This window comes from Oncorhynchus kisutch, linkage group LG2 (assembly GCF_002021735.2).
Source record: "Oncorhynchus kisutch isolate 150728-3 linkage group LG2, Okis_V2, whole genome shotgun sequence".
NCBI lineage: Eukaryota > Metazoa > Chordata > Actinopteri > Salmoniformes > Salmonidae > Oncorhynchus > Oncorhynchus kisutch.
Genome location: NC_034175.2, coordinates 17,389,245 through 17,414,634, shown reverse-complemented (window position 1 = coordinate 17,414,634; position 25,390 = coordinate 17,389,245). Strand labels below are relative to the sequence as shown.

Here is a 25,390-nt window from a genome sequence, read left to right as displayed (position 1 = left end):
AAACATTTTTATTTTGTCTGATAAAAAATCTGAGTGGCTGGTGGATTCTTTTAATCTACGTAACACAGTGCCTGGTGGACCAAAAAGTTAATTTTAGGCCCTGTTTGTGAGTGCGTTTTACAAAACTTTTCATGTACTAAGATGGGTCATAGAAAAAGTCCCAATGGACTGTGGCTCAAGGGCATACTCAAGTAGCAAGAACATAAATATTTACATCATTGCATTTTGTTTATTTCAGGAACTTTTTCAGGTTCCGAATTGGCTATCAGTGGGAAAAATACTGTTAGCAGTGAATCAACATTTTACATGTTTGTCACACAAAGTCACAGACAGGGGCTGAGGGTCTAATTCTCTAGTCTATTAAAGACAAAGTACAGTCTTCCTCTTTGCACAGCCAGCTAGGAGCCACAACATCCAGTCAATACTTACTCACACTGACCCTGAGTCAGAGGCTACAGCTGGGAAGTGGGTACAGTAGTTATTAGAGATAAAAAAGAGACAGAGAGGATACAGTAAGCTCAGCCACTGCGACTGAGACAATGATGGGAGGATGTAGATGAAGGCGAGTGACCGTAAAGGCCTTGAAGTGACTCTTTCTCTGCCTTCAGCACCTGCCCATTAGCGGCCTAGGTTAATAACAGGTTGGCCCCTGTGTGGGTCGAGGAGAGGGGGACGCACTCAAAATGAGAGGGCACCCCCAGGAACGAGAGAGAGGAAAGAGAGGAGAGTTATTTGCTCCTCTGACAGCCATTCTTACCCCTGGCTACAGGTGTGCTTGAGGTACGGATGGAACCTGTGTGTGTGTGAGAGAATATGTGTAAGAAAGACAAGGTTTGTATTTGTGTTTGTGTAGTCACGGCGTGGAGGGGGGTGAGGTGAGGGTGGCAGAGGGGAAAGTTGTCTCCAGTCACCTCGTATAACTTCACAAGGCAGTCTGACTTATGGTCTCCCGCATCTCTGGTTTACCTCAACATCCTCCTCAACAGAGAGAGAGAGAGGAGGGGGGACTCTTTGGCTAGACAGTAGTTTATTTTTTTCCTTTTGAACTAACAATACAATTTGAGTGACTTTCATCAACTCAATACGTGTCATTTAAAAGGTATCCAAACGCAGAAAAGTGGGGGACAGAGACAAAATACAAAGAGAGGGAGTGACTAAAAGCAAATGAAAGAGCTAGGGTTGCTAACATTCAGAGAGCTGAACTCTGTCCTTTTAATAATTACAAACTTCAAAGGCTGTTTCCTCGTTAAAACAGATCATTCTCTCCATCCTTTGAAGCAGGAGGAAAAGAGAGGGATGGACAGAGAGGGATGGCACTGTGTTTGTAGTGCCAAGAATTGAAAGAAACAATGGGGACAGTAATCTCTTAGATGTGTTTGGTGACTAGTTTACAACAAGTGGAGACTGGGACGGGATGGCCATTTCCTTATTCCACAGAGAGAGAACACGTCGCTCTTGAAAAGAGATTAGATCGGGAGATAAACATGGAATAATAAGGGTAGACAATAGTGATTCAGAAACGGGCTTACAATTTTCAGAAAATATTTTGTATCCACCTTTACCGCCCCCTGAACCTCAAATAAACACAAATAAATGACGAAGATAAATCTCCCAGGTTGTGTTTTTACTTCTATATGAAAACCTAGATGTAGAAATAAGAGACACATAACATCCACATTCAATGATAATGCAAACCAGAACAGGAACAAAAAGACAGGCATAGCCCAGAACTACAGTATAAAACAATTTTATTTTTAATTCAATGTTAATTCTACACAACATTTTTTTACAGCATTGTAATCATTGCAGTAAGTAGCAAATGAAAGAAAAGAAAGCCACTGCAAAAGTGTATATGGAGAGAAAAAAAAAAAAAAAACTGAAAAAGAATGCACATTTTTGTTGTTTGTTGCAGAGTTAACAGTGAGAACAACTCTGAATCCAGGTAAGACCTGAGAGTTGAAGATAGCATTTGTTAAATCAATAAATATTTAATTAGTAACGTTTCCACTGACTGGATGGTTCTGTTTGTACCTGTGCTGTAAGTATGATCGCAATCACCAAGAGAAAGTAAAAGGGAGAAAAGTCCAACAGCAGAGGAACGGAAAAGTATCTCAGAACTCTTGTTTGCATATCGACTAGTGTTTGTGTGTGTGTGGTGGAAGGAAAACTACAGTATTTGTAAATAAGCTCAGAGTACAAATGTAGAAATATAGAGCAGAACCCCCCCACCCCCCCGAGTGAGCTTGTGCCGAGAAAAGGTCCATTGACAGCCTATGCACTCTCATCCTCCCTAATCTCGCTCTCTATCCCGCGGGGCATGCAGCATGGAGGGAACACAGTCATGGATTCCTCTAAATTACTAATCACTCTCATGTGTGTCTGATACCCTCTGACTGCTCTCAGACCCCTGTAACGTGTTAAACACAAACAAATGTGTGTGTGTTTTTGTGTGAACTCGGTTTCGCGGAATCTAGTGCCAATGGCTAGGACAGTAAGGGTTTGGCTATTGTTGGAACACATTGGGGGAGCATTTGGGGTTGTTGTTGATGGTAACAGCAAAAAACACACACACGTCAATCATCACACTGCCTAAGTACAGAGCATGCCCAGTGACCTGCTTAGTGACCTCTGACCTTTCGTTACTACCTCAGCCTTAATGGAAGCATCACGGTCTGATTTTTAATGGCCAGGGATGAACTAAGTGATGACCTGGGGAGCAGAAATGCAATTGGAAAACTGGGGTCAGACATTGTGTCCCACATACAGGTAACTCCCAAAATAAAGGCAACACGTGTGTAAATGAGGGATACAAAGTATATCGAAAGCAGGCGCTTCCACACAGGTGTGGTTCCTGAGTTTATTAAGCAATTAACATCCCGTCATGCTCAGAGTCATGTAGAAAAATGCACAGTTGCTCATTATTTTGGCTACCATGGCTATAAGATAACTGAAAAAGAGCGTCTGCTAAATTAACCAAATCTCAGAGACAGAGAGCGGTCTCAAAGAAGCATAGGGGGTTTAAAGAACACTTATGGGAGTTCTGTAACTGCACCTGAGACAGCATTTTCCACCACCATCAACAAAACACCTAATTATGGAATTTCACGTATAAGAATAGTGTTGCATTCCTTCAATAAAGTTCCAGACACTTGTAGAATCTATGCCAAAGTGCACTGAAGCTGTTCTGGTGGCCCAACACCCTATTAAGACACTTTATGTTGGTGTTTCCTTTATTGTGGTAGTTACCTGTACTTCCCCATTGTAATAAATAATAAATGGTTGCTGAGGATCACTTTGGGTGAGTTGCGATACATGCTACCAAGGGCTTGGAGATCTGAGGAATGGCAGTATACACGTGCTATAGAGATATTTAAAGGCTCTGCAATAGAGATACAGCCAGAGCTGTCAGTATTGAGCAACTCAATCCAATAGGTTAACTGGGAAATCCCAACAAGACAAGTGTGTCAGCAAGATGAGAGTCTAGCTCCGCTTTTCATCATTGGCTTGTGTCTTTGTGACTGAGTCAAAAGTATGTGTGTGCAGTCGCAGTCTCACACACACACACACACACTTCAGAAAGTATTCACATCCCTTTACTTTTTCCACATTTTGTTATTAAATTGAGATGTATATAACCCATAATAACCCATAATGTTAAAGTGGAATAGAAAATGTAAAAAATGAAAAGCTGAAATGTTTTGAGTCCATAAATATTCAACCCCTTTGTCATGGCAAGCCTAAATAAGTTCAGAAGTTAAAATGTGCTTAACAAATCACATAAATTGCATGGGCTCATTCTGTGTTCAATAATAGTGGTTAACATGATTTTTGAATGACTACTCCTATCGATTTACCCCACATTTATCTGTAAGTTCCCTCAATCGATTAGGACATTTTAAGCACAGATTCAACTACAAAGACCCGGGAGGTTTTTTAATGCCTCCCAAAGAAGGGCACCGAATGGTAGACACAGAATATCCCTTTGAGAATGGTGAAGTTATTAATTAGGCTTTGGATGGTATAGCAATACACCCAGTCACTACAAAGATACAGGCATCCTTCCCAAGTCAGTTGCCGGAGAGGAAGGAAACTGCTCAGGGATTTCCCCATGAGGCCAATGGTGATTTAAAAACAGTTACAGAGTTTAATGGTTGTGATAGGAGAAAACTGAGGATGGATCAACAACATTGTAGTTACTCCACAATACTAACCTAAATGACAAAGTGAAAAGAAGGAAGCCTGTACAGAATTCATATTTTCCAAAACATGCATCCTGCTTACAACAAGGCACTAAAGTAATACTGCAAAAAATGTGGCAAAGAAACTTTTTGTCCTGAATACAAAAAGTGTTATGTTCGGGGCAAATCTAATACAACACATTACTGAGTACCAATCTCCATATTTTCAAGCATGGTTGTGGCTGCATCATGTTATGGGTTTGCTTGTCATTGGCAAGGACTAGGGAGTTTAGGATAAAAAGAAATGGAATACAGCTAAGCTGTAAGCACAGGCAAAACCTGATTCAGTGTTCTTTCCAACAGACACTGAGAGATAAATTCACCTTTCAGTTGGACAATAACCTACAACATAAGTCCAAATCTACACTGGTGTTGCTTACCAAGAAGACAGTGAATGTTCCTGAGTGGCCTAGTTACAGTTTTGACTTAAATCTACTTGAAAATATATGGCAAGACATAAAAATGGCTTTCTAGCAATGATCAACAACCAACTTGACAGAGCTTGAAGACTTTTTAATGGGCAAATATTGTATAATCCAGGTGTGCAAAGCGCTTATAGACTTAGCCAAAAAGACTCACAGGTGTAATCACTGCCAAAGGTTTTTCTAACATGTAGTCTCAGGGGTGAGAATACGTAGTGTTACATTTTTTTGTATTTTGTTAATGTTACAATTTTTCTTCCACATGAGTGTTTTCTGTAGATCATTGACCAACAATGATAATGAAATCCATCTGAATCCCACTTTGTAACAACAAAATGTGCAAAAAGTACCCATACACACATGTACATACACACACGTATGCACATGCCTACCCCTCAGACAGTACCCCACGTCGAGCCCAGCCCTGACTCAGAGCTGTAAACTCCCCTATCCCATCCTCCTAGGCGGCGAATGAGGAAGCCTGACGTGCTTAGACAGGTGTGACATCACAAGTTTCCCTCCCCTTCGACTAACAACACACTCCAAATTACATGTCTGGCCCCATCTCCCTTTGACACGCAAGAGAGAAGACAGACAGGATTCCATTCGGACTCTTCACACCTTCCTCACCCCCTCCATGTCCCCTCTAGGAGACTTTAAATTATGTCTCCAATTACAACACACACTCACACAATCCCAAGGCTTGGCATGGAGACAGAAGTTTAGCGGTCTCATTAGTAGCAGGAGGAATTCCAATAAGATAATTAGCTATGGAGATGAGAGAGCGTCGGCAGTAAATGACACGAGAGAAAGAGGGGGAGGAAGAGAGAGAAGAAACAGGAAATACAGTGAGAGAGGAAGATGGAGAATATACAGACAGAGAGCGAGAGACAAAGAATGAAGAAGTGAAGCGTCTTTAAAAATCCCCTTTCACTCCTCAGTGGCATACAGTACAAGTGTGTAAACTCAGTGTGACTTTATGAACGTCCAGTAGTGTAGCTCATGATGTGACTCGGGAAAACTAAGGCAAATTCTGTTTGTAGAGGGTCCCACTAGGCATGTCTGGACCCTCTCTCTTTCCCTAGGAGGAGGAAGAGGAGAGAGGAGGTGGTAAGCGGAATCTCCCTGCCTCTCTTTTTAAACAGATGAGCACTCTTTCAGTTTGGCCTTCCACATTTTGGGCCGAACAACTTTCCCCAAACAGGTAAAGGTCCAAAAGAGACGGAGTGCGAAGGAGGAGAGGAAAAGAGATGGAAAACAGAAAATGGTACATTTTCTCCTGGTGGGCTCCTTTTTGGGACAAGTTGAATGAGATGACGTCACACTGCGATTGCGTCACTCCTCGCCCCCAGTCACGTGGGTTTTCCTGCTCTGTGAAGAGTCCGTTCGGAGTTTTGCAACTTTCCCAGTTGCCGGGTGTTACCAAACTTTGCCAGAGGTGTCAGTCGCTAGGCGCGGGTATGACGCTGATGTGGAGGAAGTTATCAGGGTGACTGAGGTGCTCGCTCAGCCACTGCAACGGGGTCTCCAGCAGGGGCTCAATCCCATGGATCACCACCTGGTAACGCTTGGACTCGTCTGTATAAGGAGAGAGAGAGAGAAGGGAGACATGGAGGGAGAGGGATGGAGTATGAGAATGAGCTTCAACTTAAAAATCCTTTTGACTGTGTGTTGGACTCCATATATTTATATTCCTACAAACAGAAATGCTAGGATATTCTTTAAACATCACTAGTCATTGATTATAGTGTGGGAGTGTGTCTGTGTGCAAGCGATAGTTAAGTAAGTGTGTTTAAGTTGTCCCTCTCACCTCAGAATGACCGAAGCCTCTCGGCTAGCGACAGACAGATTAATCAATCACAGTGACCAAGCCTGACCCTGGGACTGACCACAGGTCACACAGCAAGACAAATGAGCCTCACTCACTCTGATGGCCCGACGAGGGGTGCACGTGTGTGTTTGTGTGTAAGTGTGAGTTAGTATGATAATCTGCATGCGTGAAAGATTGCCAGCAGGTAAACGTATCTGAATGGGTGTGAGTAAGTCTCAATGGACATATGTTGTATGTGTGTACATTGATGTCTGTAAGTTACTGGTTTTACTCAAAGCAACAGTAGCCCCACCCACTCAGAGACACTGGGCCCCAGGTCACAACCTTTCACCCACTCATATCAGAGCACTGAGGGGAAGGGCGGGGTCAAAACACTAGAGGGGGCAGTAGCCAAGTCATGTTGGAGCTCAGTGTCTATATGACTACACACACATACACTGACCGTTTCTCCTTATACGGTACCAAAAGATGCATACTGTTGCATGTACACGTAATATCTGAACGACCGTTACAATCGAGTGAAGAATCCAGGGTTAGTAAGAAGCTCCTCAGTCACACCCACCACCTGCAGACTGGTATACAGTATGGATATACAGTGGTGTGAAAAAGTATTTGCCCCCTTTCTGATTCTCTCTATTTTTGCATATTTAAAAAAAAATGATTATTTTTTCTACTACCTTTTCTCCACAATTTCGTGGTATCCAATTTTTAGTATCTTGTCTCATCGCTACAAGTCCCGTACGGGCTCGGGAGAGACAAAGGTCGAAAGCCATGCGTCCTCCGAAACACAACCCAACCAAGCCGCACTGCTTCTTAACACAGCGCGAATCCAACCCGGAAGCCAGCCGCTCCAATGTGTCGGAGAAAACACCATGCACCTGGCGACCTGGTTAGCCACAGGAGTCGCTAGTGCACGATGAGACAAGGATATCCCAACCGGCCAAACCCTCCCTAACCCGGACGACGCTAGGCCAATTGTGCATCACCCCACGGACCTCCCGGTTGCGGCCGGCTGCGACAGAGCCTGGGCTCGAACCCAGTCTCTGGTGGCACAGCTAGCACTGCGATGCAGTACCCTAGACCACTGCGCCCCCCGGGAGGCCCATTTTTGCATATTTTTGAATGTTAACAGATATTCAACTAAAACCTAATATTAGATAAAAGGGAACCTGAGAAAACAAATAACTTTATTTCATTAACAATACCCCTGTGTGGAAAAAGTAATTGCTCCCTTATACTCAATAATTGGCTGTGCCATATTTAGCTGCAATGACAGCAACCAAATACTTCCTGTAGTTGTTGATCAGTCTCTCACATCGCTGTGGAGGAATTTTGTCCCTCTCTTGCATGCAGAACTGCTTTAACTCAGCGACATTTGTGGGTTTTCAAGTATGAACTGCTCATTTCAAGTCCTGCCACATAGTCTCAATTGGGATTATTAGGTCTGGACTTTGACTAGAACATTCCAAAAATGCAAATGAGTTGCTTTTTAGCCATTTCCATGTCGACTTGATTGTGTGTTTTGGATCATTGTCTTGCTGCATGACCTAGCTGCGCTTCAGCTCATCGAAGGATGGCCTGACATTCTTCTGGTCTGACACAGACGAGAATTCATGGTTCCTTCTATTAAAGCAAGTCGTCCAGGTCCTGAAGCAGCAAAGCATCCCCAAACCATCACACTACCAACCCCATGCTTGACTATTGGTGTAAGGTTCTTACTGTGGAATGCAGTGTTTGACTTTGATTCAACTATCTATAGAACATTCTTCCAAGAGTCTTGATGATCATCCAGGCTCTTCCAGGTGCTTTTTGACAGACTTGAGTCAACTTTTTGGATGAGATGGGTCCCATTATGATAGGGCGAAAACCAAACACTGCATTCCACAGTAAGAACCTCACACCAACGGTCAAGCATGGTGGTGGTCGTGTGTGTGTACGATCAATACACTCACAAGTACTAACATTCATACTGCAATAACACTTTCCCTCTCTCTTCCACATACTGTGCCCCTGGTGACAGCATCAGGCGCATGTGGGGGAGGAGGGGCGCTCCCCTGACACTCTCACTATGACACAAGGGAAATTCATCCCAAATATGCACAGCTTGAATATCTGCACACAGAATGTATGGTCTGGTAGGCCCTCTTATGGTTGTCATGTCTTTTTCAGAGGGCGGAGACCAACGTGATTAATCTCTATTTCTCCTCTGAAACGTTGTGAAAGCGCTGTGTCATAGTGGAAGGATCTTGAGTCCTCTAGATAGAATTATATTGCGTATTTTCCATGGATCCTTCTATACGGTGGCCAGAAGGCGTGGGATATCACCTAGGTTTTTCTGGAATGTGACATAATATCAGGTGTCTTAGGAACACTGACTGATGTTTTCACATCTGAATCACACTGTGCTGCTGTGAGCCAAAAGTAGTGCACTACTTTTGACCAGAGTCCTATGGGCACTTGTCACAAGTCGTGCACTATTTAGGGAATAAGGTGCCATTTGGGATGCATACATGGCTGTTATACATTACTATGGTGTTTTGGGATTGGGGCCAATACAGTTGCGTTTGATTAATGTTAATGGCATTAATCAAAACACACAACTTTATTGACCCCAATCCCAAACACTATAGCAATGTATAACTCCATAGCAACTTATTTCCAAAGAGGAATATTGACCACCATAGTTTGAATAAAAATAAAAGATGACAAATTTGCACACACACTGCGGTTGAGTATTGCAGTGACTAACAGTCAAGACATGTTTTGTTACTTAAGTATAGACGAGTCCAATTTAAGAAGGCCACAACCCCATTCTTCCCTGCAGTGAGGCCAGCCAAGACTAAACAGTTACACCAGAACTCAACCAACACACTGGTAGGCCAATAAGGCCAATAAGTATTAGCCTACCACAGTGGTAGGCCAATAAATAAATGTGTGTTAGGGGGAACTGACAGGTATAAATCTATCAATACATCTCTCTAGACCTGAAAAACATATGTATTGTGATGTCTCATAAGAGTAATTTCCTTCAGCAAGTTAGCTTGTTTTTTCATGAATATACTCGACTGCATTTAAAAGAAAGAACAGGGAAATGGAGTTTGCAGGTATACAATAAACAGACCATAAGGTATTGACTTGGAGACCTCTGTCTCATTTCTGCCTCCCCCTACTCAACACCTAGCAACACCTCACACACCCACCGTCCCTCATATCAAACCAACCACTGAAACCCAGAACACCCCCACTCTCTGAACAGTGAGACAGCCCGTTTGATGAGAAGAGACTGGATTCGCCATTGATTCTGACTGTGGTGTTCTGTGTGGGTGGATTGGCCAATAGTTTCACTCCTTTGTTCTGTGGGCTGTGCCATGAATGAGTAAAATCAATAAGAGTGGTGTGTAGGCGAGTATTGTTGGCGCGTGGGCTTGTCAGTCGGGGGGGGATTTCTGCATTCTCCACTTATTAGAAATATCACCACAAAACCTGTTTTTCTTCATAAGAAACATGTCACATCTGTAAAGGACATGACGGGGGAATTCTCGGAAGGCTTCGACCCGACAAGGCAACTCTTTTTGAGGGTTGTTCAATTGACATGGGGAGAAACGTGTTACTGTTCAGACATATCTCTCCTGTCTGTATCTAACCCAGTCAAACCATGTCTAATACCTTGGTCAAAACAAAGCGTTCACAGATGTCAAAGCCGACCAACCGACTGCTAATCAGAATAAGATGTTGATGTTCGATTTTCCTGCGTGGGTGGAAGAACATCGGTCCGGTCCGGTAACAGTACGACTCATCTGAGTATCACGCTGCCATATGCTGGGAATCCCCAGTTAATATAACCCCTGGTTACATGTTTCGTTGGGTTAGTTCAGTTTGATGGGTTTCGGGGTGCTTGAAGGACCATTAAGGCTTCCAGACAAAACAGAGGGGAATGTTTAAAAATGTCGGTTTGATGTTAGAAACATCAGAGTCGAGTGCTGAGACGTCCTTATCCGATAGGTCCTCACAAGGAATCGGGTCCCAAGAATACGTCTGTGAACAATGCCGCCATTAGGCTGCCTGAGTACCCCCCCAGTCCCTCTAATCCAAACACACAGCTATAATCCCCCGCTATCACACACCCATCTCCCCAGCGAGGAAGAGAGGGAAACACAACAAACGACGGGAGACAAAGCAGCACTTTCACTTTTATCAAGCCAAGCCACCACCATCAGAGGAGGAGAGCAGAGAAGGAATTGAGAAAAGAGATTATATAAGTACAGGAAGGGGATGAAAAGAAAATATAGTGATTCTTGATAAAGCAAGAGAGAGTGGGAGAGAAGGAACGAAAAAGAGAAAGACATGTGAGGGAGGCAGACAGAGAGCGAAAGAGATAAAGGCCGGCAGGCAGACAGAGCAGTAGTAATTGTAGTGGTGCATTACACCATGCAGGTGATTCTCCTGCAGGTCCTCTGTCTCACAGCTCCATTGTCTGCTTATCTACTTCCTCTGCACAGCCCTCCAGACACTACCTGTTTAGGCTGCCTCGCTCTCCAGCGCTCCCTCTTCTCTACATGTAGCGCCGCTCCTCATTCCACTATGTATTTTCTTCCCCTCCCCCTCGCTTTTCACTCTTTCACATGAGGGCAACTATTTTCCCTCCTCGACCCTCTCGTGTGTTTTATATCTGAGCACTGATCTCGAAAAGTCCTCTTTTACTGTGTAAATAAAATAGACCTCCATGTCTGATGTCTTTTATTATCTGTCTTCCTGTGAGATGCAGAGCACCCTTAGATAGCACAGTGAGGAAGAAACAGGTCTGTTTTCTCTTGTGGGACTGTGTGTGTGTGTGTGTGTGTATGTAGTACAGGTGTAATTAGTGTTGTGCAATGTCTATGAGTAGGTAAGTACCATCGTTGGGTATAGCCACGGGGTACACCTCCTTCAGCAGGTCCCCAAGCGTGTGTGTGTGGCCGTCGGGCGAGATGGGGCGAAACAACTTCTGGATGAACGGTCTGTCACTCATCGTCTACACGGAGAGGAGAGGGGAGAGGAATCAGGGAAGTATTCACACCCCTTGATTTCCCCCCACATTTCATTATGTTACAGCCTGAATTTAAAATGGATTAAATTGAGATTGTGTGCCTGTGATCTACACGCAATATCCCACAATGTCCAAGTCAAATTTTGTTTTTATAATTTTTAACAAATGAATCAAAAATGAAAAGCTGTAATGTCTTGAGTAAATAATTATTCAACCCCTTTGTTATGGCAAGTCTAAATACATTCAGGAGTAAAAATGTGCTTAAAAAGTCACATAATAAGTTGCATGGAATTACTGTGTGCAATAATAGTGTTAAACATGATTTTTTAAATTGATTACTCCATCTCTGTACCCCACACATACAATTATCTGTAAGGTCCCTCAGTTGAGTAGTGAATTCAAGCACAGATTCAACCAGAAAGACCAAGGAGGTTTTCTAATGCCTTGCAAAGTGGGACACCTATTGGTAGATGGGTTCAAATAAAAAAAGGTGACACTGAATATCCTTTGGAGCCTGGTGAAGTTATACATTAGGATTGGATGGTATATCAATACACCCAGTCACTACAAAGATACAGGAGTCCTTCCCAACTCAGTTGCCGGAGAGGAAGGAAACAGCTCAGGGATTTCACCATGAGGCCAATGATGACTTTAAAACAGTTACAGAGTTTAATGGCTGTGATAGGAGAAAATTGAGGATGGATCAACAACATTGTAGTTACTCCACAATACTAACCTAAATGACAGAGTGAAAAGAAGAAAGTCTGTACAGAAAAAAAATATTCCAAAACATGCATCCTGTTTGCAATAAGTTACTTAATTAATTACTCAAGTACTTTTATGCAATAGCTTGACAAAGCCACACAATAGCTCGAATGCAAAATAATAAAATGAAGTGCTTATTCTAGGCTACAAGTCATGACTCGATTATTTCTGGCACAGACCCAAGCCCTCGGGAACTGCGCCCCAAATGAATATGCCACTAAATAAGCCAAAGTCTGACGATTCAATCACAGGCTACTCCAGTGATAAAAGTTAGGTGCAATACAGGGGAGGCTGGTGAGGTGAAATCGGAGGATGAGCTCATTGTAATGGCTTATAGGTCATTATCAATAAAACGTCACAATATGTTCAATTTGGCTGCTGGGGGGCAAGGAAACCCACAGGTTCGCTAAAACCATTGTGCTGTTTTCAAGAGATTGTTAAATGTTATAACTATTTGATTTTAATATCAGCACCTCTTGAAGAACATAGTCAGAGCTACAAATTGTTCCATACAAAACAAGTGTGCACATTTAGCTCCATCATCAGAGTTACACAGCAAGTAACTGCATGCTTTTCGTATTCAGTAAACATCGATTGATCGTGTCATTTCAGATATGTGAGGGTAGCCTCATGATATCTCAATATTGGCTGCCATTAATTGGACATTTGAGTGATATAAAGTGAAAGTGAACTATACCTGACAAGTGTAAGTGGCTTAGGTTAATTTCCCCATCCTTTGCGGGCTCTGCCTGTCAAACAACAGAAGGGTGCATTTGCAGATGTACTGTTAGCTGATGTTTACTTTGCAAGCTACCAGTAAAAACTTAGTCCAGTTGGCTAAACATATAGTGATAAGTAAACCTAATGTAGTTTTCCTCTCCAACTGCAGCGTAGACCTATCTAGTGAAGTTAGCTAACATGATCCCCTTTTTAACATGGTTTTTAATTGTTTAATTATGATTGCTGCTGACAGACATGACAGGCACTGAGGTAAAAACGTTTTTATAAAAATATAATTGGCTAGCTAGCTAATAACAGATTACGTCAATATGGCTAAAACTTTCAGTAGATAAACTAAATGGCTATATTTGCTTGCCATCTATAATAGTGATGACAGTAGTCCGACTGACAACTTGACCAGCACGAGGACTTGCCGATGTCAAGCTCTTTACAAAAGCCTAGTCTCTGATAAAACCAGATACAGTGGGGCAAAAAAGTATTTAGTCAGCCACCAATTGTGCAAGTTCTTCCACTTAAAAAGATGAGGCCTGTAATTTTCATCATAGGTATACTTCAACTATGACAGACAAAATGTGAGAAAAAAAATCCAGAAAATCACATTCTAGGAAGACTGAATCTGTAATAGGTAAGCAGCGTGGTTTGAAGAAATCAACTGTGGGAGCAATTATTAGGAAATGGAAGACATACAAGACCACTGATAATCTCCCTCGATCTGGGGCTCCACGCAAGATCTCACCCCGTGGGGTCAAAATGATCACAAGAACGGTGAACAAAAATTCCAGAACCACACGGGGGGACCTAGTGAATGACCTGCAGAGAGCTGGGACCAGAGTAACAAAGCATCAGTAACACACTACGCCGCCAGGGACTCAAATCCTGCAGTGCCAGACGTGTCCCCCTGCTTAAGCCAGTACATGTCCAGGCCCATCTGAAGTTTGCTAGAGAGCATTTGGATGATCCAGAAGAAGATTGGGAGAATGTCATATGGTCAGATGAAACCAAAATATAACTTTTTGGTAAAAACTCAACTTGAAAACCTCCTTCCATCAGCAAGGGCATTGAAGATGAAACGTGGCTGGGTCTTTCAGCATGACAATGATCCCAAACACACCGCCCGGGCAACGAAGGAGTGGCTTCGTAAGAAGCATTTCAAGATCCTGGAGTGGCCTAGCCAGTCTCCAGATCTCAACCCCATAGAAAATCTTTGGAGGGAGTTGAAAGTCTGTGTTGCCCAGCAACAGCCCCAAAACATCACTTCTTTTTCTCATTTAGTCTGTCATAGTTGAAGCGTACCTGTGATGAAAATTACAGGCCTCTCATCTTTTTAAGTGGGAGAACTTGCACAATTGGTGGCTGACGAAATACTTTTTTGCCCCACTGTAAATGTACGTTGTTTGCTTAGCTAGCTAGTTCCATTTCAAATGGATAGGCTACCCTCACACATCTGAAATGACACGATCAATTGATGTTTAGTGATCATGAAAAGCACGTTACTTGCTGTTTAACTCTGATGATAGAGCTAAATGTGTGCAATTGTTTTGTATGGAATAATCTAAAATGTGTAGTTCTGACTATTCTTTTCTAGAGGTGATGATATTACAACTAAAAATGTATAACGTTTTAACAATCCCTTGAAAATGGCATGCAGTTGTTAATGGTTTTAGTGGAGCTGGGGGTCTCCTTGTCCCCCAGCAGCCAAATCAAACGCTCTGCACTGTTTTGAGACGTTTAATTGATAACGACCTATTGAAGACAAGAGTCCACCTACAGACACATCTAGTCAAATATTAAAAGTGGTGCTTGCTACCCAGTCTCTGATCTGAGGGCAATGAGAAAGGTGGCGTTCGCTGGATATGGTCCAGAAGATCAGGTGTTCGCACACGGACACCGGCGATCGGGTTGCTATCAGTTCTGGGAAACCAGTTTGTCTATCAGTTCAGGGAAACCAGGGGCCACCAAGGTGACAAACGGCGAGTCTGACACACAATAGCAACTAATCATGGGAGCTGTGAAAAGGAAACAGGCAACGGGAGGGTTTGGGTAACGGAGCTGTAACTAACACCGCCGGGCGCATGGTAGGGAAGGTGGCTCCAAAGGCGCGAAGCTGGCTCTTGGGTTACCAGAAAGAGTGACTCACTGACAGGAATCGCAGAGTTTGTGCGGGATTATGCCGGGAGCTGGAGTGGAGAGAGTGCGATAAGTGACAGCTACTTCGTTGCATTTTTAAAAACCGCCATGAATAATTGACCCGGGTACCATACAAAGAGGGGGCCATTGATCCTGGAGAGAAGCGCGATACTCTTGGACGGTGACACTTTCTTTTCAGTTCGTGTGACACCAGAGCTAGCAGAGTACCACCTGGCGACACCCAAGAGCGATGCGTCATTAACTCTCCAACGATGAGAGGTCGGGGGAAAAGAGACTCGCTCTCCTTGACTGAAGCAAGCAAGGGGACTCAACCCATAGCCTAATTGCCGGTGTGGATTCAATCCGACTAATTGACAGTAAACTGGTGGCCGAGGGGCACAAACGTCAATCAATATAATTATTATTATTATTATTGGCCCGTGACATGAATGGGAAAAAGCGGTGAGGGAGGAGTGCCCTTCTCAAATGGCACAGTGATGTGCGCTGCTCGGTCATGTTGTCAACAAGGCAGCATGGTGCATCGTCTAGAAACATCCCTCTCTTTTCCATAAAATATATGTTTGAATTTTCAAACTAGATTTTGTTTGGAAGGCAGTTACTCCACGTGCTTAATTTAATCTAGTCTTGGCTACGTCACTTTTGTTTTGAGCCTACTTTACCGTGGGCTTTGAACGGGGGAACTGGCTCACTCCCGGGAGCCAGCCCGGTCCAAAATGAATGCTATTCATTTTTCACCCGGTGCAAACTCCTCCCACCGGGGTAACCCGGCCCAGATAATCAAATCCCCCTGACTGAGTGAGTCAGTTGGAGAGAAAGCATTGGCTCTTTTCTCACTGAGCCCAAGACCTTCCACTGGTAAATAAACATTCCAAGGAGATTCTTTGGAGTTCTCATTTTCCTCAACCACTGAGGCACCATGTAATTTACAGTATACATGTAGGCTACCTCTCATGGAATTGGATGCCCTTACGTTACTTACTTTTTGCAAATCCAATCAGTTTTCCACGTTGATTCAACGTCATCACATTAATCTTTTGGGTTAAAATGACGTGGAAACAATGTTGATTCAACCAGTTTTTGGCCCAGTAGGATTTTCATTTCACGCCAGATTTAGTGGCTTTGACACTTTGTAACACAGTGGCGTCACGTTTGGAGCTGGAAACAAGCGGCCGAATAAGACTGGCGCGTGCAATCACCAAGTGCGCACAATGGCGCTCTAGGACGCACTCTAGGACTCTAAATCCTTTTCAAAAAGGAGCAGTCTAGCAGAAGTGAGTGCTTTGTTATTTAGAGTTAATATTGTCATTAATTATGTCTGCATCAAAAGCAGCATATGTTATTTACACTAAAGGCCGCAATTTGTCGTCAGAGGGGGGCCTGCAGGTTGAAATATAGTCATCGATGATGACTACTGCATCCGGACGCGGGATAGCTTTGTCCGCCGTTGGTTCAGTTAACTTTGGAGTACACAATGCCGCTGTGGTTTTACAACCACTGTTTTATTATTGTGTTGGACCGTTTTATTATAGGCAAAATAAAAACCACTTTGTTGAAGTGTGAAATGAGTTCCATATGTACCTAGTTTTGGGACAACATCGGGAGTCTGTGTATTGTCCAACCAATACAAAGACTCCCAACGTTGTGTCCCAAAGCTAATTTGTACCAAGCTTTTGTTTAATTTTGCATGTATTTGATTATGATAGCCATATATCCACGTGAAGGAATTCACAATATTATAATTGAAGACTAGGCATCACATCACATTTTCCTGGAAGTAGCAAAAAATATTCATAATCTCATTTTGTGGTAACATTTTGTTTCCTTTACTAACTAAAAGTCAGACATTGGGAGACATTTTATAATGTTTTAGTCAACACTTGAATGATATATTTTATTGTTCTGTTTGGTCGTCTTTAATTTTGAATAGATTTATGATTGTAACATTCCAGTGAAAACATTGATGAGAGATTTTATGAGCATAAAGACTGACATCTGTTATAACACAGCAGCAAAGCCCTGACAACCTACTCAGATTCCCATGGAGAAATGTCCACATCAATCTATATTCAGCAATATATCACTAGAACCCCTTCACAACTGACTCGTCCAAACATGCCTTCATTTGTTTATTCTTGTTGAGAAGAGATGGCCTCAAATACTGTGGAAAAAGGTAGGCAAAGCTATATAACAGTCGAGCTGATCCGAGGGCTTATTGAACACAGTCTTGGGTAAAATCATGCCTGTTCCTGGCGCACAGTGTCCCCACGCAGTTTTCCTACACTATGGGATAAACATGGCCTAATGTTTTCCAGACCTTCAGGGAGAGACACTGGTGCTTATTCATCTTTTTGAGGGAATATCATCTGAGTCATGGATGGCAGGATCCCCCTTAGGAATTCACCTGTGCCCGCGTGCATCCCACGGTTTGGGCACACTTCATTTGAGTTGCCCACATCCAACTATAAACTTGTCAAACGAATCGCACGCCAAGCACACGGTCAGAAAAAACATTAGGCTAACACATTTGGAGTTTAATGGGTGGGTGATCTCTGGGAAAATATGAGGGTTGTTTGATTTATCTGTTGTTATCAAAGGAGTTTAACAAAATACAATTTTGGGGGAAAAAGTTATTCACTGAATATCTCCAGGAAATATTTTGCAACTGAGCACTTGGGTTGTTTCTGTCACTGGATCACAATAAATTACAAGCTTACTAACAATTTAAAAGTTGCTTAACAGCAGCCCACTTTAAGCCATAGGACTTGGTCGGTATCCTATTCATGAAGCGCCTTACTAGTCCGTCATACAGCACCATCTACGGACAGTTCAGGTACTACACTGCATCGTCATAATACCAGGCAGTGGAGTGACAATTCATTCATGAATGTGTTGATAAGCAGTTTGTGCAGCACATTTCAGTTGTAACATTTTATTTTTGTGTACTGTGTATTTTTTTCCATTCTTACTCTGATTTCCATATTCACTTAATGCTTTCTCATATTCCTAAATGCACTATCGTGTTCTATTTGCTTATCAGATGGTAAAAGAGTATTCTTTCATGACTATGCATTGCCGTATTTGTGACCTGACGTATTTTGCATCATCTATTAACAGTACCAATGATGCCACACTGCAGGTCACACTGGCTGTGATGTCGACATGGCATGTATTAGCCCATTTACCAGGTATATCCTGAAGGGGATGTAGCGAAAGCCTCCCTCCTCTGTGGGGTATTCCATCAGCTTACGGTTCATGGCCCAGAACTGGTCAAACTTATCTGAGGAACACAACACAACCACATTTACATACAAACTGTCCCCATCTCCTTTTATGTTTTTAAACCAGCTCTACAAGGCTTCTGAAACTCTGTTAACCTGTCTTGGTTTCTAACTCCCCTCCCCTGAATCTCACTTTCACACAATTTTAGCTTTTGAAATATTTCAGATCTGTTTTCTCTTCTGGGTGGAGTTGTAACTGTCTCTTTCTCTCTCTGTTTTGGTTATGGAAGCCTCCAAAATAGTATATTTTGGTAAGTGAGAAGAGAAAAAAACCTTTCAGCTGAGGCAAAGACAATGTTCAGAGAGTGTGGGTGGCGTGGTTTTGACTGGTTGGCTTGGGGGTATGTAAGTTGTTGAGTAGAGGGGCAAAATAAGGGTACAGAGTCCCAAAGTCAATACTTACGTGTGTATGTGTGTGTGTGTGTGTGTGTGTGTGTGTGTGTGTGTGTGTGTGTGTGTGTGTGTGGGGGGGGCTCACCGTTCTGCAGGCCCATCCACAGCTGCTTGTGGTCTTTCTTCTGCATGTCGTTGATGACCTGGCTCTTGTGTTTGAGGGCATCCGCCTCCTTGATGCTGGACATGAAGTGGGCCTCGATCACAGAGTTAGAGGGGCAGTGGAGCAGGTCACACTTTGGGAAATTCTACCTCAGAGAAACCACACAGGCAGGACTGCTTTTTATAGAGGTTGACCGATTCATCGGTATGGTCGATTAATTAGGGCCGATTTCAAGATTTCATAAAAATCGGTAATCAACATTTTTGGACGCCGATAATGGCCGATTACATTGCACTCCACGAGGAGACTGCGTTGCAGACTGACTACCTGTTATGCGAGTGCAGCAAGGAGCCAAGGTAAGTTGCTAGCTAGCATAAAACGTGTCTTGTAAAAAACAATCAATCTTAACATAATCACTAGTTAACTACACATGGTTGTCCTGCGTTGCAAATAATCAATGCGGTGCCTGTTAATTTATCATCGAATCACAGCCTACTTCGCCAAACGGGTGATGATTTAACAAGCGCATACGCGAAAAAAACACTGTCGTTGCACCAATGTACCTAACCATAAACATGCCTTTCTTCAAATCAATACACAAGTATATATTTTTAAACCCGCATATTTAGTTCAAAGAAATTCATGTTAGCAGGCAATATTGACTAGGGAAATTGTGTCACTTCTCTTGCGTTCTGTGCAATCAGAGTCAGGGTATATACAGCAGTTTGGGCCGCCTGGCTCGTTGCGAACTGTGTGAAGACCATTTCTTCCTAACAAAGACCATAATTCATTTGCCAGAATTTTACATAATTATGACATAACATTGAAGCTGGTGCAATGTAACAGCAATATTTAGACTTATGAATGCCACCCGTTGGATAAAATACGGAATGGTTCCATTCTGATAGTTTCCGGATTTGACCATATTAATGACCTCAGGCTCGTATTTCTGTGTGTTTATTATATTATAATTAAGTCTATGATTTGATATTTGATAGAACAGTCTGACTGAGCGGTGGTAGCAGGCTCGTAAGCATTCATTCAAACAGCACTTTCCTGCGTTTGCCAGCAGCTCTTCGCAATGCTTATGTTTATGACTTCAAGCCTATCAACTCTCGAGAAAAGGCTGGCAAAACTATAGTGTTTATAAGAACATCCAATAGTCAAAGGTATATGAAATATAAATGGTAGAGAGAGAAATAGTCCTATGATAAAACCTAAAACTTCTTAACTGGGAATATTGAATACTCATGTTAAAAGTAACCACCAGCTTTCATATGTTCTCATGTTCTGAGCAAGGAATTTAAACGTTAGCTTTTTTACATGGCACATATTTCACTTTTACTTTCTTCTCCAGCACTGTGTTTTTGCATTATTTAAACCAAATTGAACATGTTTCATTATTTATTTGACACTAAATAGATTTTTATTTGTGTGTTATATTAAGTTTAATTTTTTTAAAGTGTTCATTCAGTATTGTTGTAATTATCATTATTACACACATATATAGAAATATATATATGTTTCCTAAATATATATATGTATACTAAATATATATAAAATTATGAAAAATGTATACATAAAACAAAACGGACGATTAATCGGTATCAGCCTTTTTGGTCCTCCAATAATCGGTATCGTCATAGAAAAATCATAAAATCGGTCGACATCTAGATTTTTAGCACTGTATACCACGGGTTGGAACCGGTTCAGGGAAAAGAACTGAAAAACGGAAAAGAACATTTTTCAAGGAACAAAAGTGATCCATACTGTTTCGGGAACAGACACATCATTTTAAAAGCATGGGAACCGGGTTAATAACATAATTATTATAAGCTCCAGGCATTTTTTTCTAGTCCCACTACAAAACACAACAAAGCCCTCACTCTGTCACTCAGAAGCGTATTCCAGTGTGTACCTGGAAGCTGAAAATCTTTGCCTGTGTGTGTTTAGGCTACCTGCCCTTCCCCCTCTGCAGCATAGGTAACTAACTGTACTGATGTTACAAGCTTGATTCAGAAGATAGGGAGAGAGATTTTTAATTAGCAAGAGAACAATGTGTAAACTTTTTCAATGCTAGTTAAGGGTACTATAGGCCTAGTTATCATGTTTCACATAGGATTTATTACCTACAAAAAGGTAAGATGTGTTTTAAATTCTGGTGCCGCTCTGCACACACAAGCTTGTTAGATAGCTAGCTCAAAGGACATTCAAAGTTCCTCCATAAAAACGCTCCTCCTAGGTATAATTCTGTGAACCTAATTCATATAATGCATGTCATAACAAGATGCCCAGCGCTTCACGCCTCCTCCTCAACCGTCTCGCGCTCTCTCCACACCCTCAAAATGTCTGTCACATCTTGCGCCATAGGCTACACTCATCTGTCCATCATGCATGTAAACAACTAGCTTATCATGCATGTAAATAACTAGCTTGTCACACTGATTGGTGAAGTAATTCAATGAGCAAAATGTTAAAAATATACACTGCTCAAAAAAATAAAGGGAACACTAAAATAACACATCCTAGATCTGAATGAATGAAATATTCTTATTAAATACTTTTTTCTTTACATAGTTGAATGTGCTGACAACAAAAATCACAAAAATTATCAATGGAAATCAAATTTATCAACCCATGGAGGTCTGGAATTGGAGTCACACTCAAAATGAAAGTGGAAAACCACACTACAGGCTGATCCAACTTTTATGTAATGTCCTTAAAACAAGTCAAAATGAGGTTCAGTAGTGTGTGTGGCCTCCACGTGCCTGTATGACCTCCCTACAACGCCTGGGCATGCTCCTGATGAGGTGGCGGTCTCCTGAGGGATCTCCTCCCAGACCTGGACTAAAGCATCTGCCAACTCCTGGACAGTCTGTGGTGAAACGTGGCGTTGGTGGATGGAGCGAGACATGGTGTCCAAGATGTGCTCAATTGGATTCAGGTCTGGGGAACGGGCGGGCCAGTCCATATCATCAATGCCTTCCTCTTGCAGGAACTGCTGACACACTCCAGCCACATGAGGTCTAGCATTGTCTTGCATTAGGAGGAACCCAGGGCAAACCGCACCAGCATATGGTCTCACAAGGGGTCTGAGGATCTCATCTAAGTATCTAATGACAGTCAGGCTATCTCTGGCGAGCACATGGAGGGCTGTGTGGCCCCCCAAAGAAATGCCACCCCACACCATAACTGACCCACCGCCAAACCGGTCATGCTGGAGGATGTTGCAGGCAGCAGAACGTTCTCCACGGCGTCTCCAGACTGTCACGTGCTCAGTGTGAACCTGCTTTCATCTGTGAAGAGCACAGGGCGCCCTCCTTACGGCCTCCTCCACGTCTCCTGATGTACTGGCCGGTCTCCTGGTAGCACCTCCATGCTCTGGACACTACGCTGACAGACATAGCAAACCTTCTTGCCACATCTCGCATTGATGTGCCATCCTGGATGAGCTGCACTACCTGAGCCACTTGTGTGGGTTGTAGACTCCGTCTCATGCTACCACTAGAGTGAAAGCACCGCCAGCATTCAAAAGTGACCAAAACATCAGCCAGGAAGCATAGGAACTGAGAAGTGGTCTGTGGTTATCAACTGCAGAACCACTCCTTTATTGGGGGTGTCTTGCTAATTGCCTATTATTTCCACCTGTTGTCTATTCCATTTGCACAAGAGCATGTGCAATTTATTGTCAATCAGTGTTTCTTCCTAAGTGTACAGTTTGATTTCACAGAAGTGTGATTGACTTGGAGTTACATTGTGTTGTTTAAGTGTTCCCTTTATTTTTTTGAGCAGTGTATATATTTCACAGGTTAAAAAAGGAACAGAAAGGAACGAAATAAACCTGTACTTTTTTTTTGGTTTGAACCGGTTAAGAACTTTATTTTTCAGGTCGGAACAGTGGAACGAAACAGGGAAAAAAGCGGTTCTGTTCAGAACGAAACGATTGAAAAATGATTTTGGTTCCAACCCCTGCTATATACAGGCCAGCATCTGGAAGATTCTACATTTGGAGCAGCAAATATAGTTGCTGCTCCATATGTACTATGTTAACTTGCTGCAAAACCAATTCTGTGTTGTACCTTAAAGTGCACAGTGATGCTCCAGGGCAGGGCAGTGTTGGAGGCATGCAGGTCAAACAGTAATCCGATTGGATAGTGCCTGCAATGAATAAACACAGCCACATCAGTTGAGAAAACATGTCAGCAGAGCTTCATTCTTGTCCAACTCTGAATCATAATGAGTTATCCTCTCCTTCACCTTGGGCTGGATTTTAAGTAACCGATTAATACGTTTTAGAGAAAATCATTTAAATAAAACCCTTATTTACCCAAAGGTCTGAGTTAAATGTATGTCACTTTAAGATTAGGACTCATGTCCAACGCTTGTGTTGGGCTGCCACCTGGTGCCTGAAATGTAAGACTGCAGTTAATCGGTATGTAGTCTCCTCATTGATGATGATAGGAGGCGAGTTGATATGCTTAATTGTGTCTCTAAAATATTTACTTTACTCTACTGCTGTGCTAGGACACTTGTTTCTATGGAGGGGCACAGGGAATTCTAACCATTATATTCACTAGTAGTTCTTAAAACAAGTAAATAATTGACAACACACATAGCGCTCGCAGTCCTAATTTAAAGCTCACCCACCATTTGAGTGAGGTTCCCTCGAAATCAAACCACATCTCCTCTATGTCCTCGGCCTTCATGACCTTCAGGAAGTGCTTTTTCACCTTGTCTGTGACCAGAGTCAAGTAGCTCATCCTTGGCAGGAGGAGCTAAGGAGAGAACAGCAGAGAGGGGGAGAAGTGAGGGGCTCAATCTAGGTTCCCGCAAGAGTCCATGGCTCAAGCCGGCTCAGTAGTCATGTGTGTGACCTGAATTAGATCTATGGATCTATGTCACAAATGCCATGTCCATTGCACATGAGGTTGGTCACACCTTAATTGGGGAGAACAGGCTCATGGAATGGCTGGAGAGGAATGGTATCAAATACATGGTTTCCAAGTGTTTGAAGCCATTCTATTGGCTCCGTTACAGCCATTATTATGAGCCATCCTCCCCTCAGCAGCCTCCACTGGCATTGTCCGGCAAAGCCACATCAGTTTTTATAAATTGTATATATGGTACTAGTCTGCATGTCACACTTACATAGAAGGGTTCGGCCTCTCGCTCTGTGATCTCATCCTGGTAAAGTGTGAAGCAGGTCGGAATCCGACCAAACCAAACATCTCGCAGCACGTCCTTGTCATCTGCCATCCTCCCGTCGCTCCCAGTGGCACATAAAGGAAGTATTCTCTAGCTACAAACTACCTGTCATCAACAGATTAAAGGGTCAGTCTTGGATTGGTACATTCATTTTGGGACTTTTAAATTAATGTTATATACCCATTGATTCTTGAAGAGTTTAATTGATCAATTCCTCATGAGTTTAATTGTTAACTGTCCTACCACACCCGAACACAAAATATGAGCTTGTTTTACTTGGTTGTTTGTAAACGATGTCATTGTAAACCAACCCTGCATAACCTCACAACATGGCTAAAACTATAATTATCTGTCTATGAGTGGCAGTGACCGTCTATGAGTGACCGTTGTTGTTTGAACTCCAGATTTTGCACCAATGACAGTCAGTCTCATATGAGAGAGTACACCAGAATGGTAACATTCGAAAGCTCTCTACAGAACGTGTCAATCAAGCGCTCTTTTGAACCAGTCAATCACAGCTCTGCAAAGATCTTACCACAGTTTGTGAACACAACTTCAACTAGCCAGCGTTAGGCTAGTGGAGAAATACAAAGTGCTAGTTAGCTAGATACTGTAACTAACTAGCCACGACTTCACTGGTGGTGAGGAATAAGATTACATTTAACATAGTTAATTAAGCAATGGTGTATTAGTTACTTTGCAACGATTTACATGTAAATTATTATGTATTGACTTGCTAGCTAGCCAATTAGCTAGATAGCTGCGTACGCTACCTAGCCTCACTGGCACCGGCAGGAATAGTAGCGAGGCTGTGGGCACATTTGAAAGTTTCCCCTAAACAAGTGGTAGGACAAGGAGCAGATCATTACTAAAAGTTGAGACAAATGATGAACAACATCTTACTTTTCTAGAGCGTTTGTAACCAGCTGCGATTAACGAAGAGGGCCGTGGTGGTGTTGTCATTCGTCTATCAAGGAAAAAAAGCAAGGAAATCCCCCTTTCCCCGACGAGGTGTAACCTGCAGTATAGAGTGGCATCCAGCGTTCATTGTAGTGTATTACAATAATCATGTCGAGATGGTTGTATTCAGTGCAAAGATTACCTATAAAGTTGTTGGTTAGTGACGACAATTTTGATTCGCCTAGCAATCGATAAGTAATTTTGTAGTTATTGGTAGTTTCATTTACAGCTTGTAAACCACTGAAATGTTCTTTAAGGACAACAAATATGGCGCCTTTCA

At 42.5% G+C, this 25,390-nt stretch overlaps 1 protein-coding gene across 3 annotated transcripts; it reads right to left on the bottom strand.

Moving 5' to 3' along the window:
• Positions 1-1,993: 1,993 nt before the first annotated feature.
• Positions 1,994-25,372, bottom strand: LOC109908311 (autophagy protein 5-like). Of its 3 annotated transcripts, XM_020506936.2 has the most exons (9): positions 25,253-25,372; positions 25,054-25,168; positions 24,094-24,255; positions 23,593-23,720; positions 23,025-23,103; positions 18,928-19,090; positions 18,354-18,448; positions 11,385-11,502; positions 1,994-6,238 (listed from the first exon to the last, which is right to left on the bottom strand). In XM_020506936.2, the coding sequence occupies exons 3-9, from the start codon at positions 24,199-24,201 to the stop codon at positions 6,102-6,104; spliced, it is 828 nt and encodes a 275-aa protein (XP_020362525.1). In that variant the 5' UTR covers positions 24,202-24,255; positions 25,054-25,168; positions 25,253-25,372; the 3' UTR covers positions 1,994-6,101. The 3 variants fall into 3 exon arrangements, with proteins under 3 accessions (XP_020362525.1, XP_031645061.1, XP_031645070.1); XM_031789201.1 differs by having other exon boundaries at positions 25,054-25,368; XM_031789210.1 differs by lacking the exons at positions 1,994-6,238; positions 11,385-11,502 and adding an exon at positions 12,906-13,031 and having other exon boundaries at positions 25,054-25,368.
• Between the last annotated feature and the right edge of the window lie 18 nt (positions 25,373-25,390).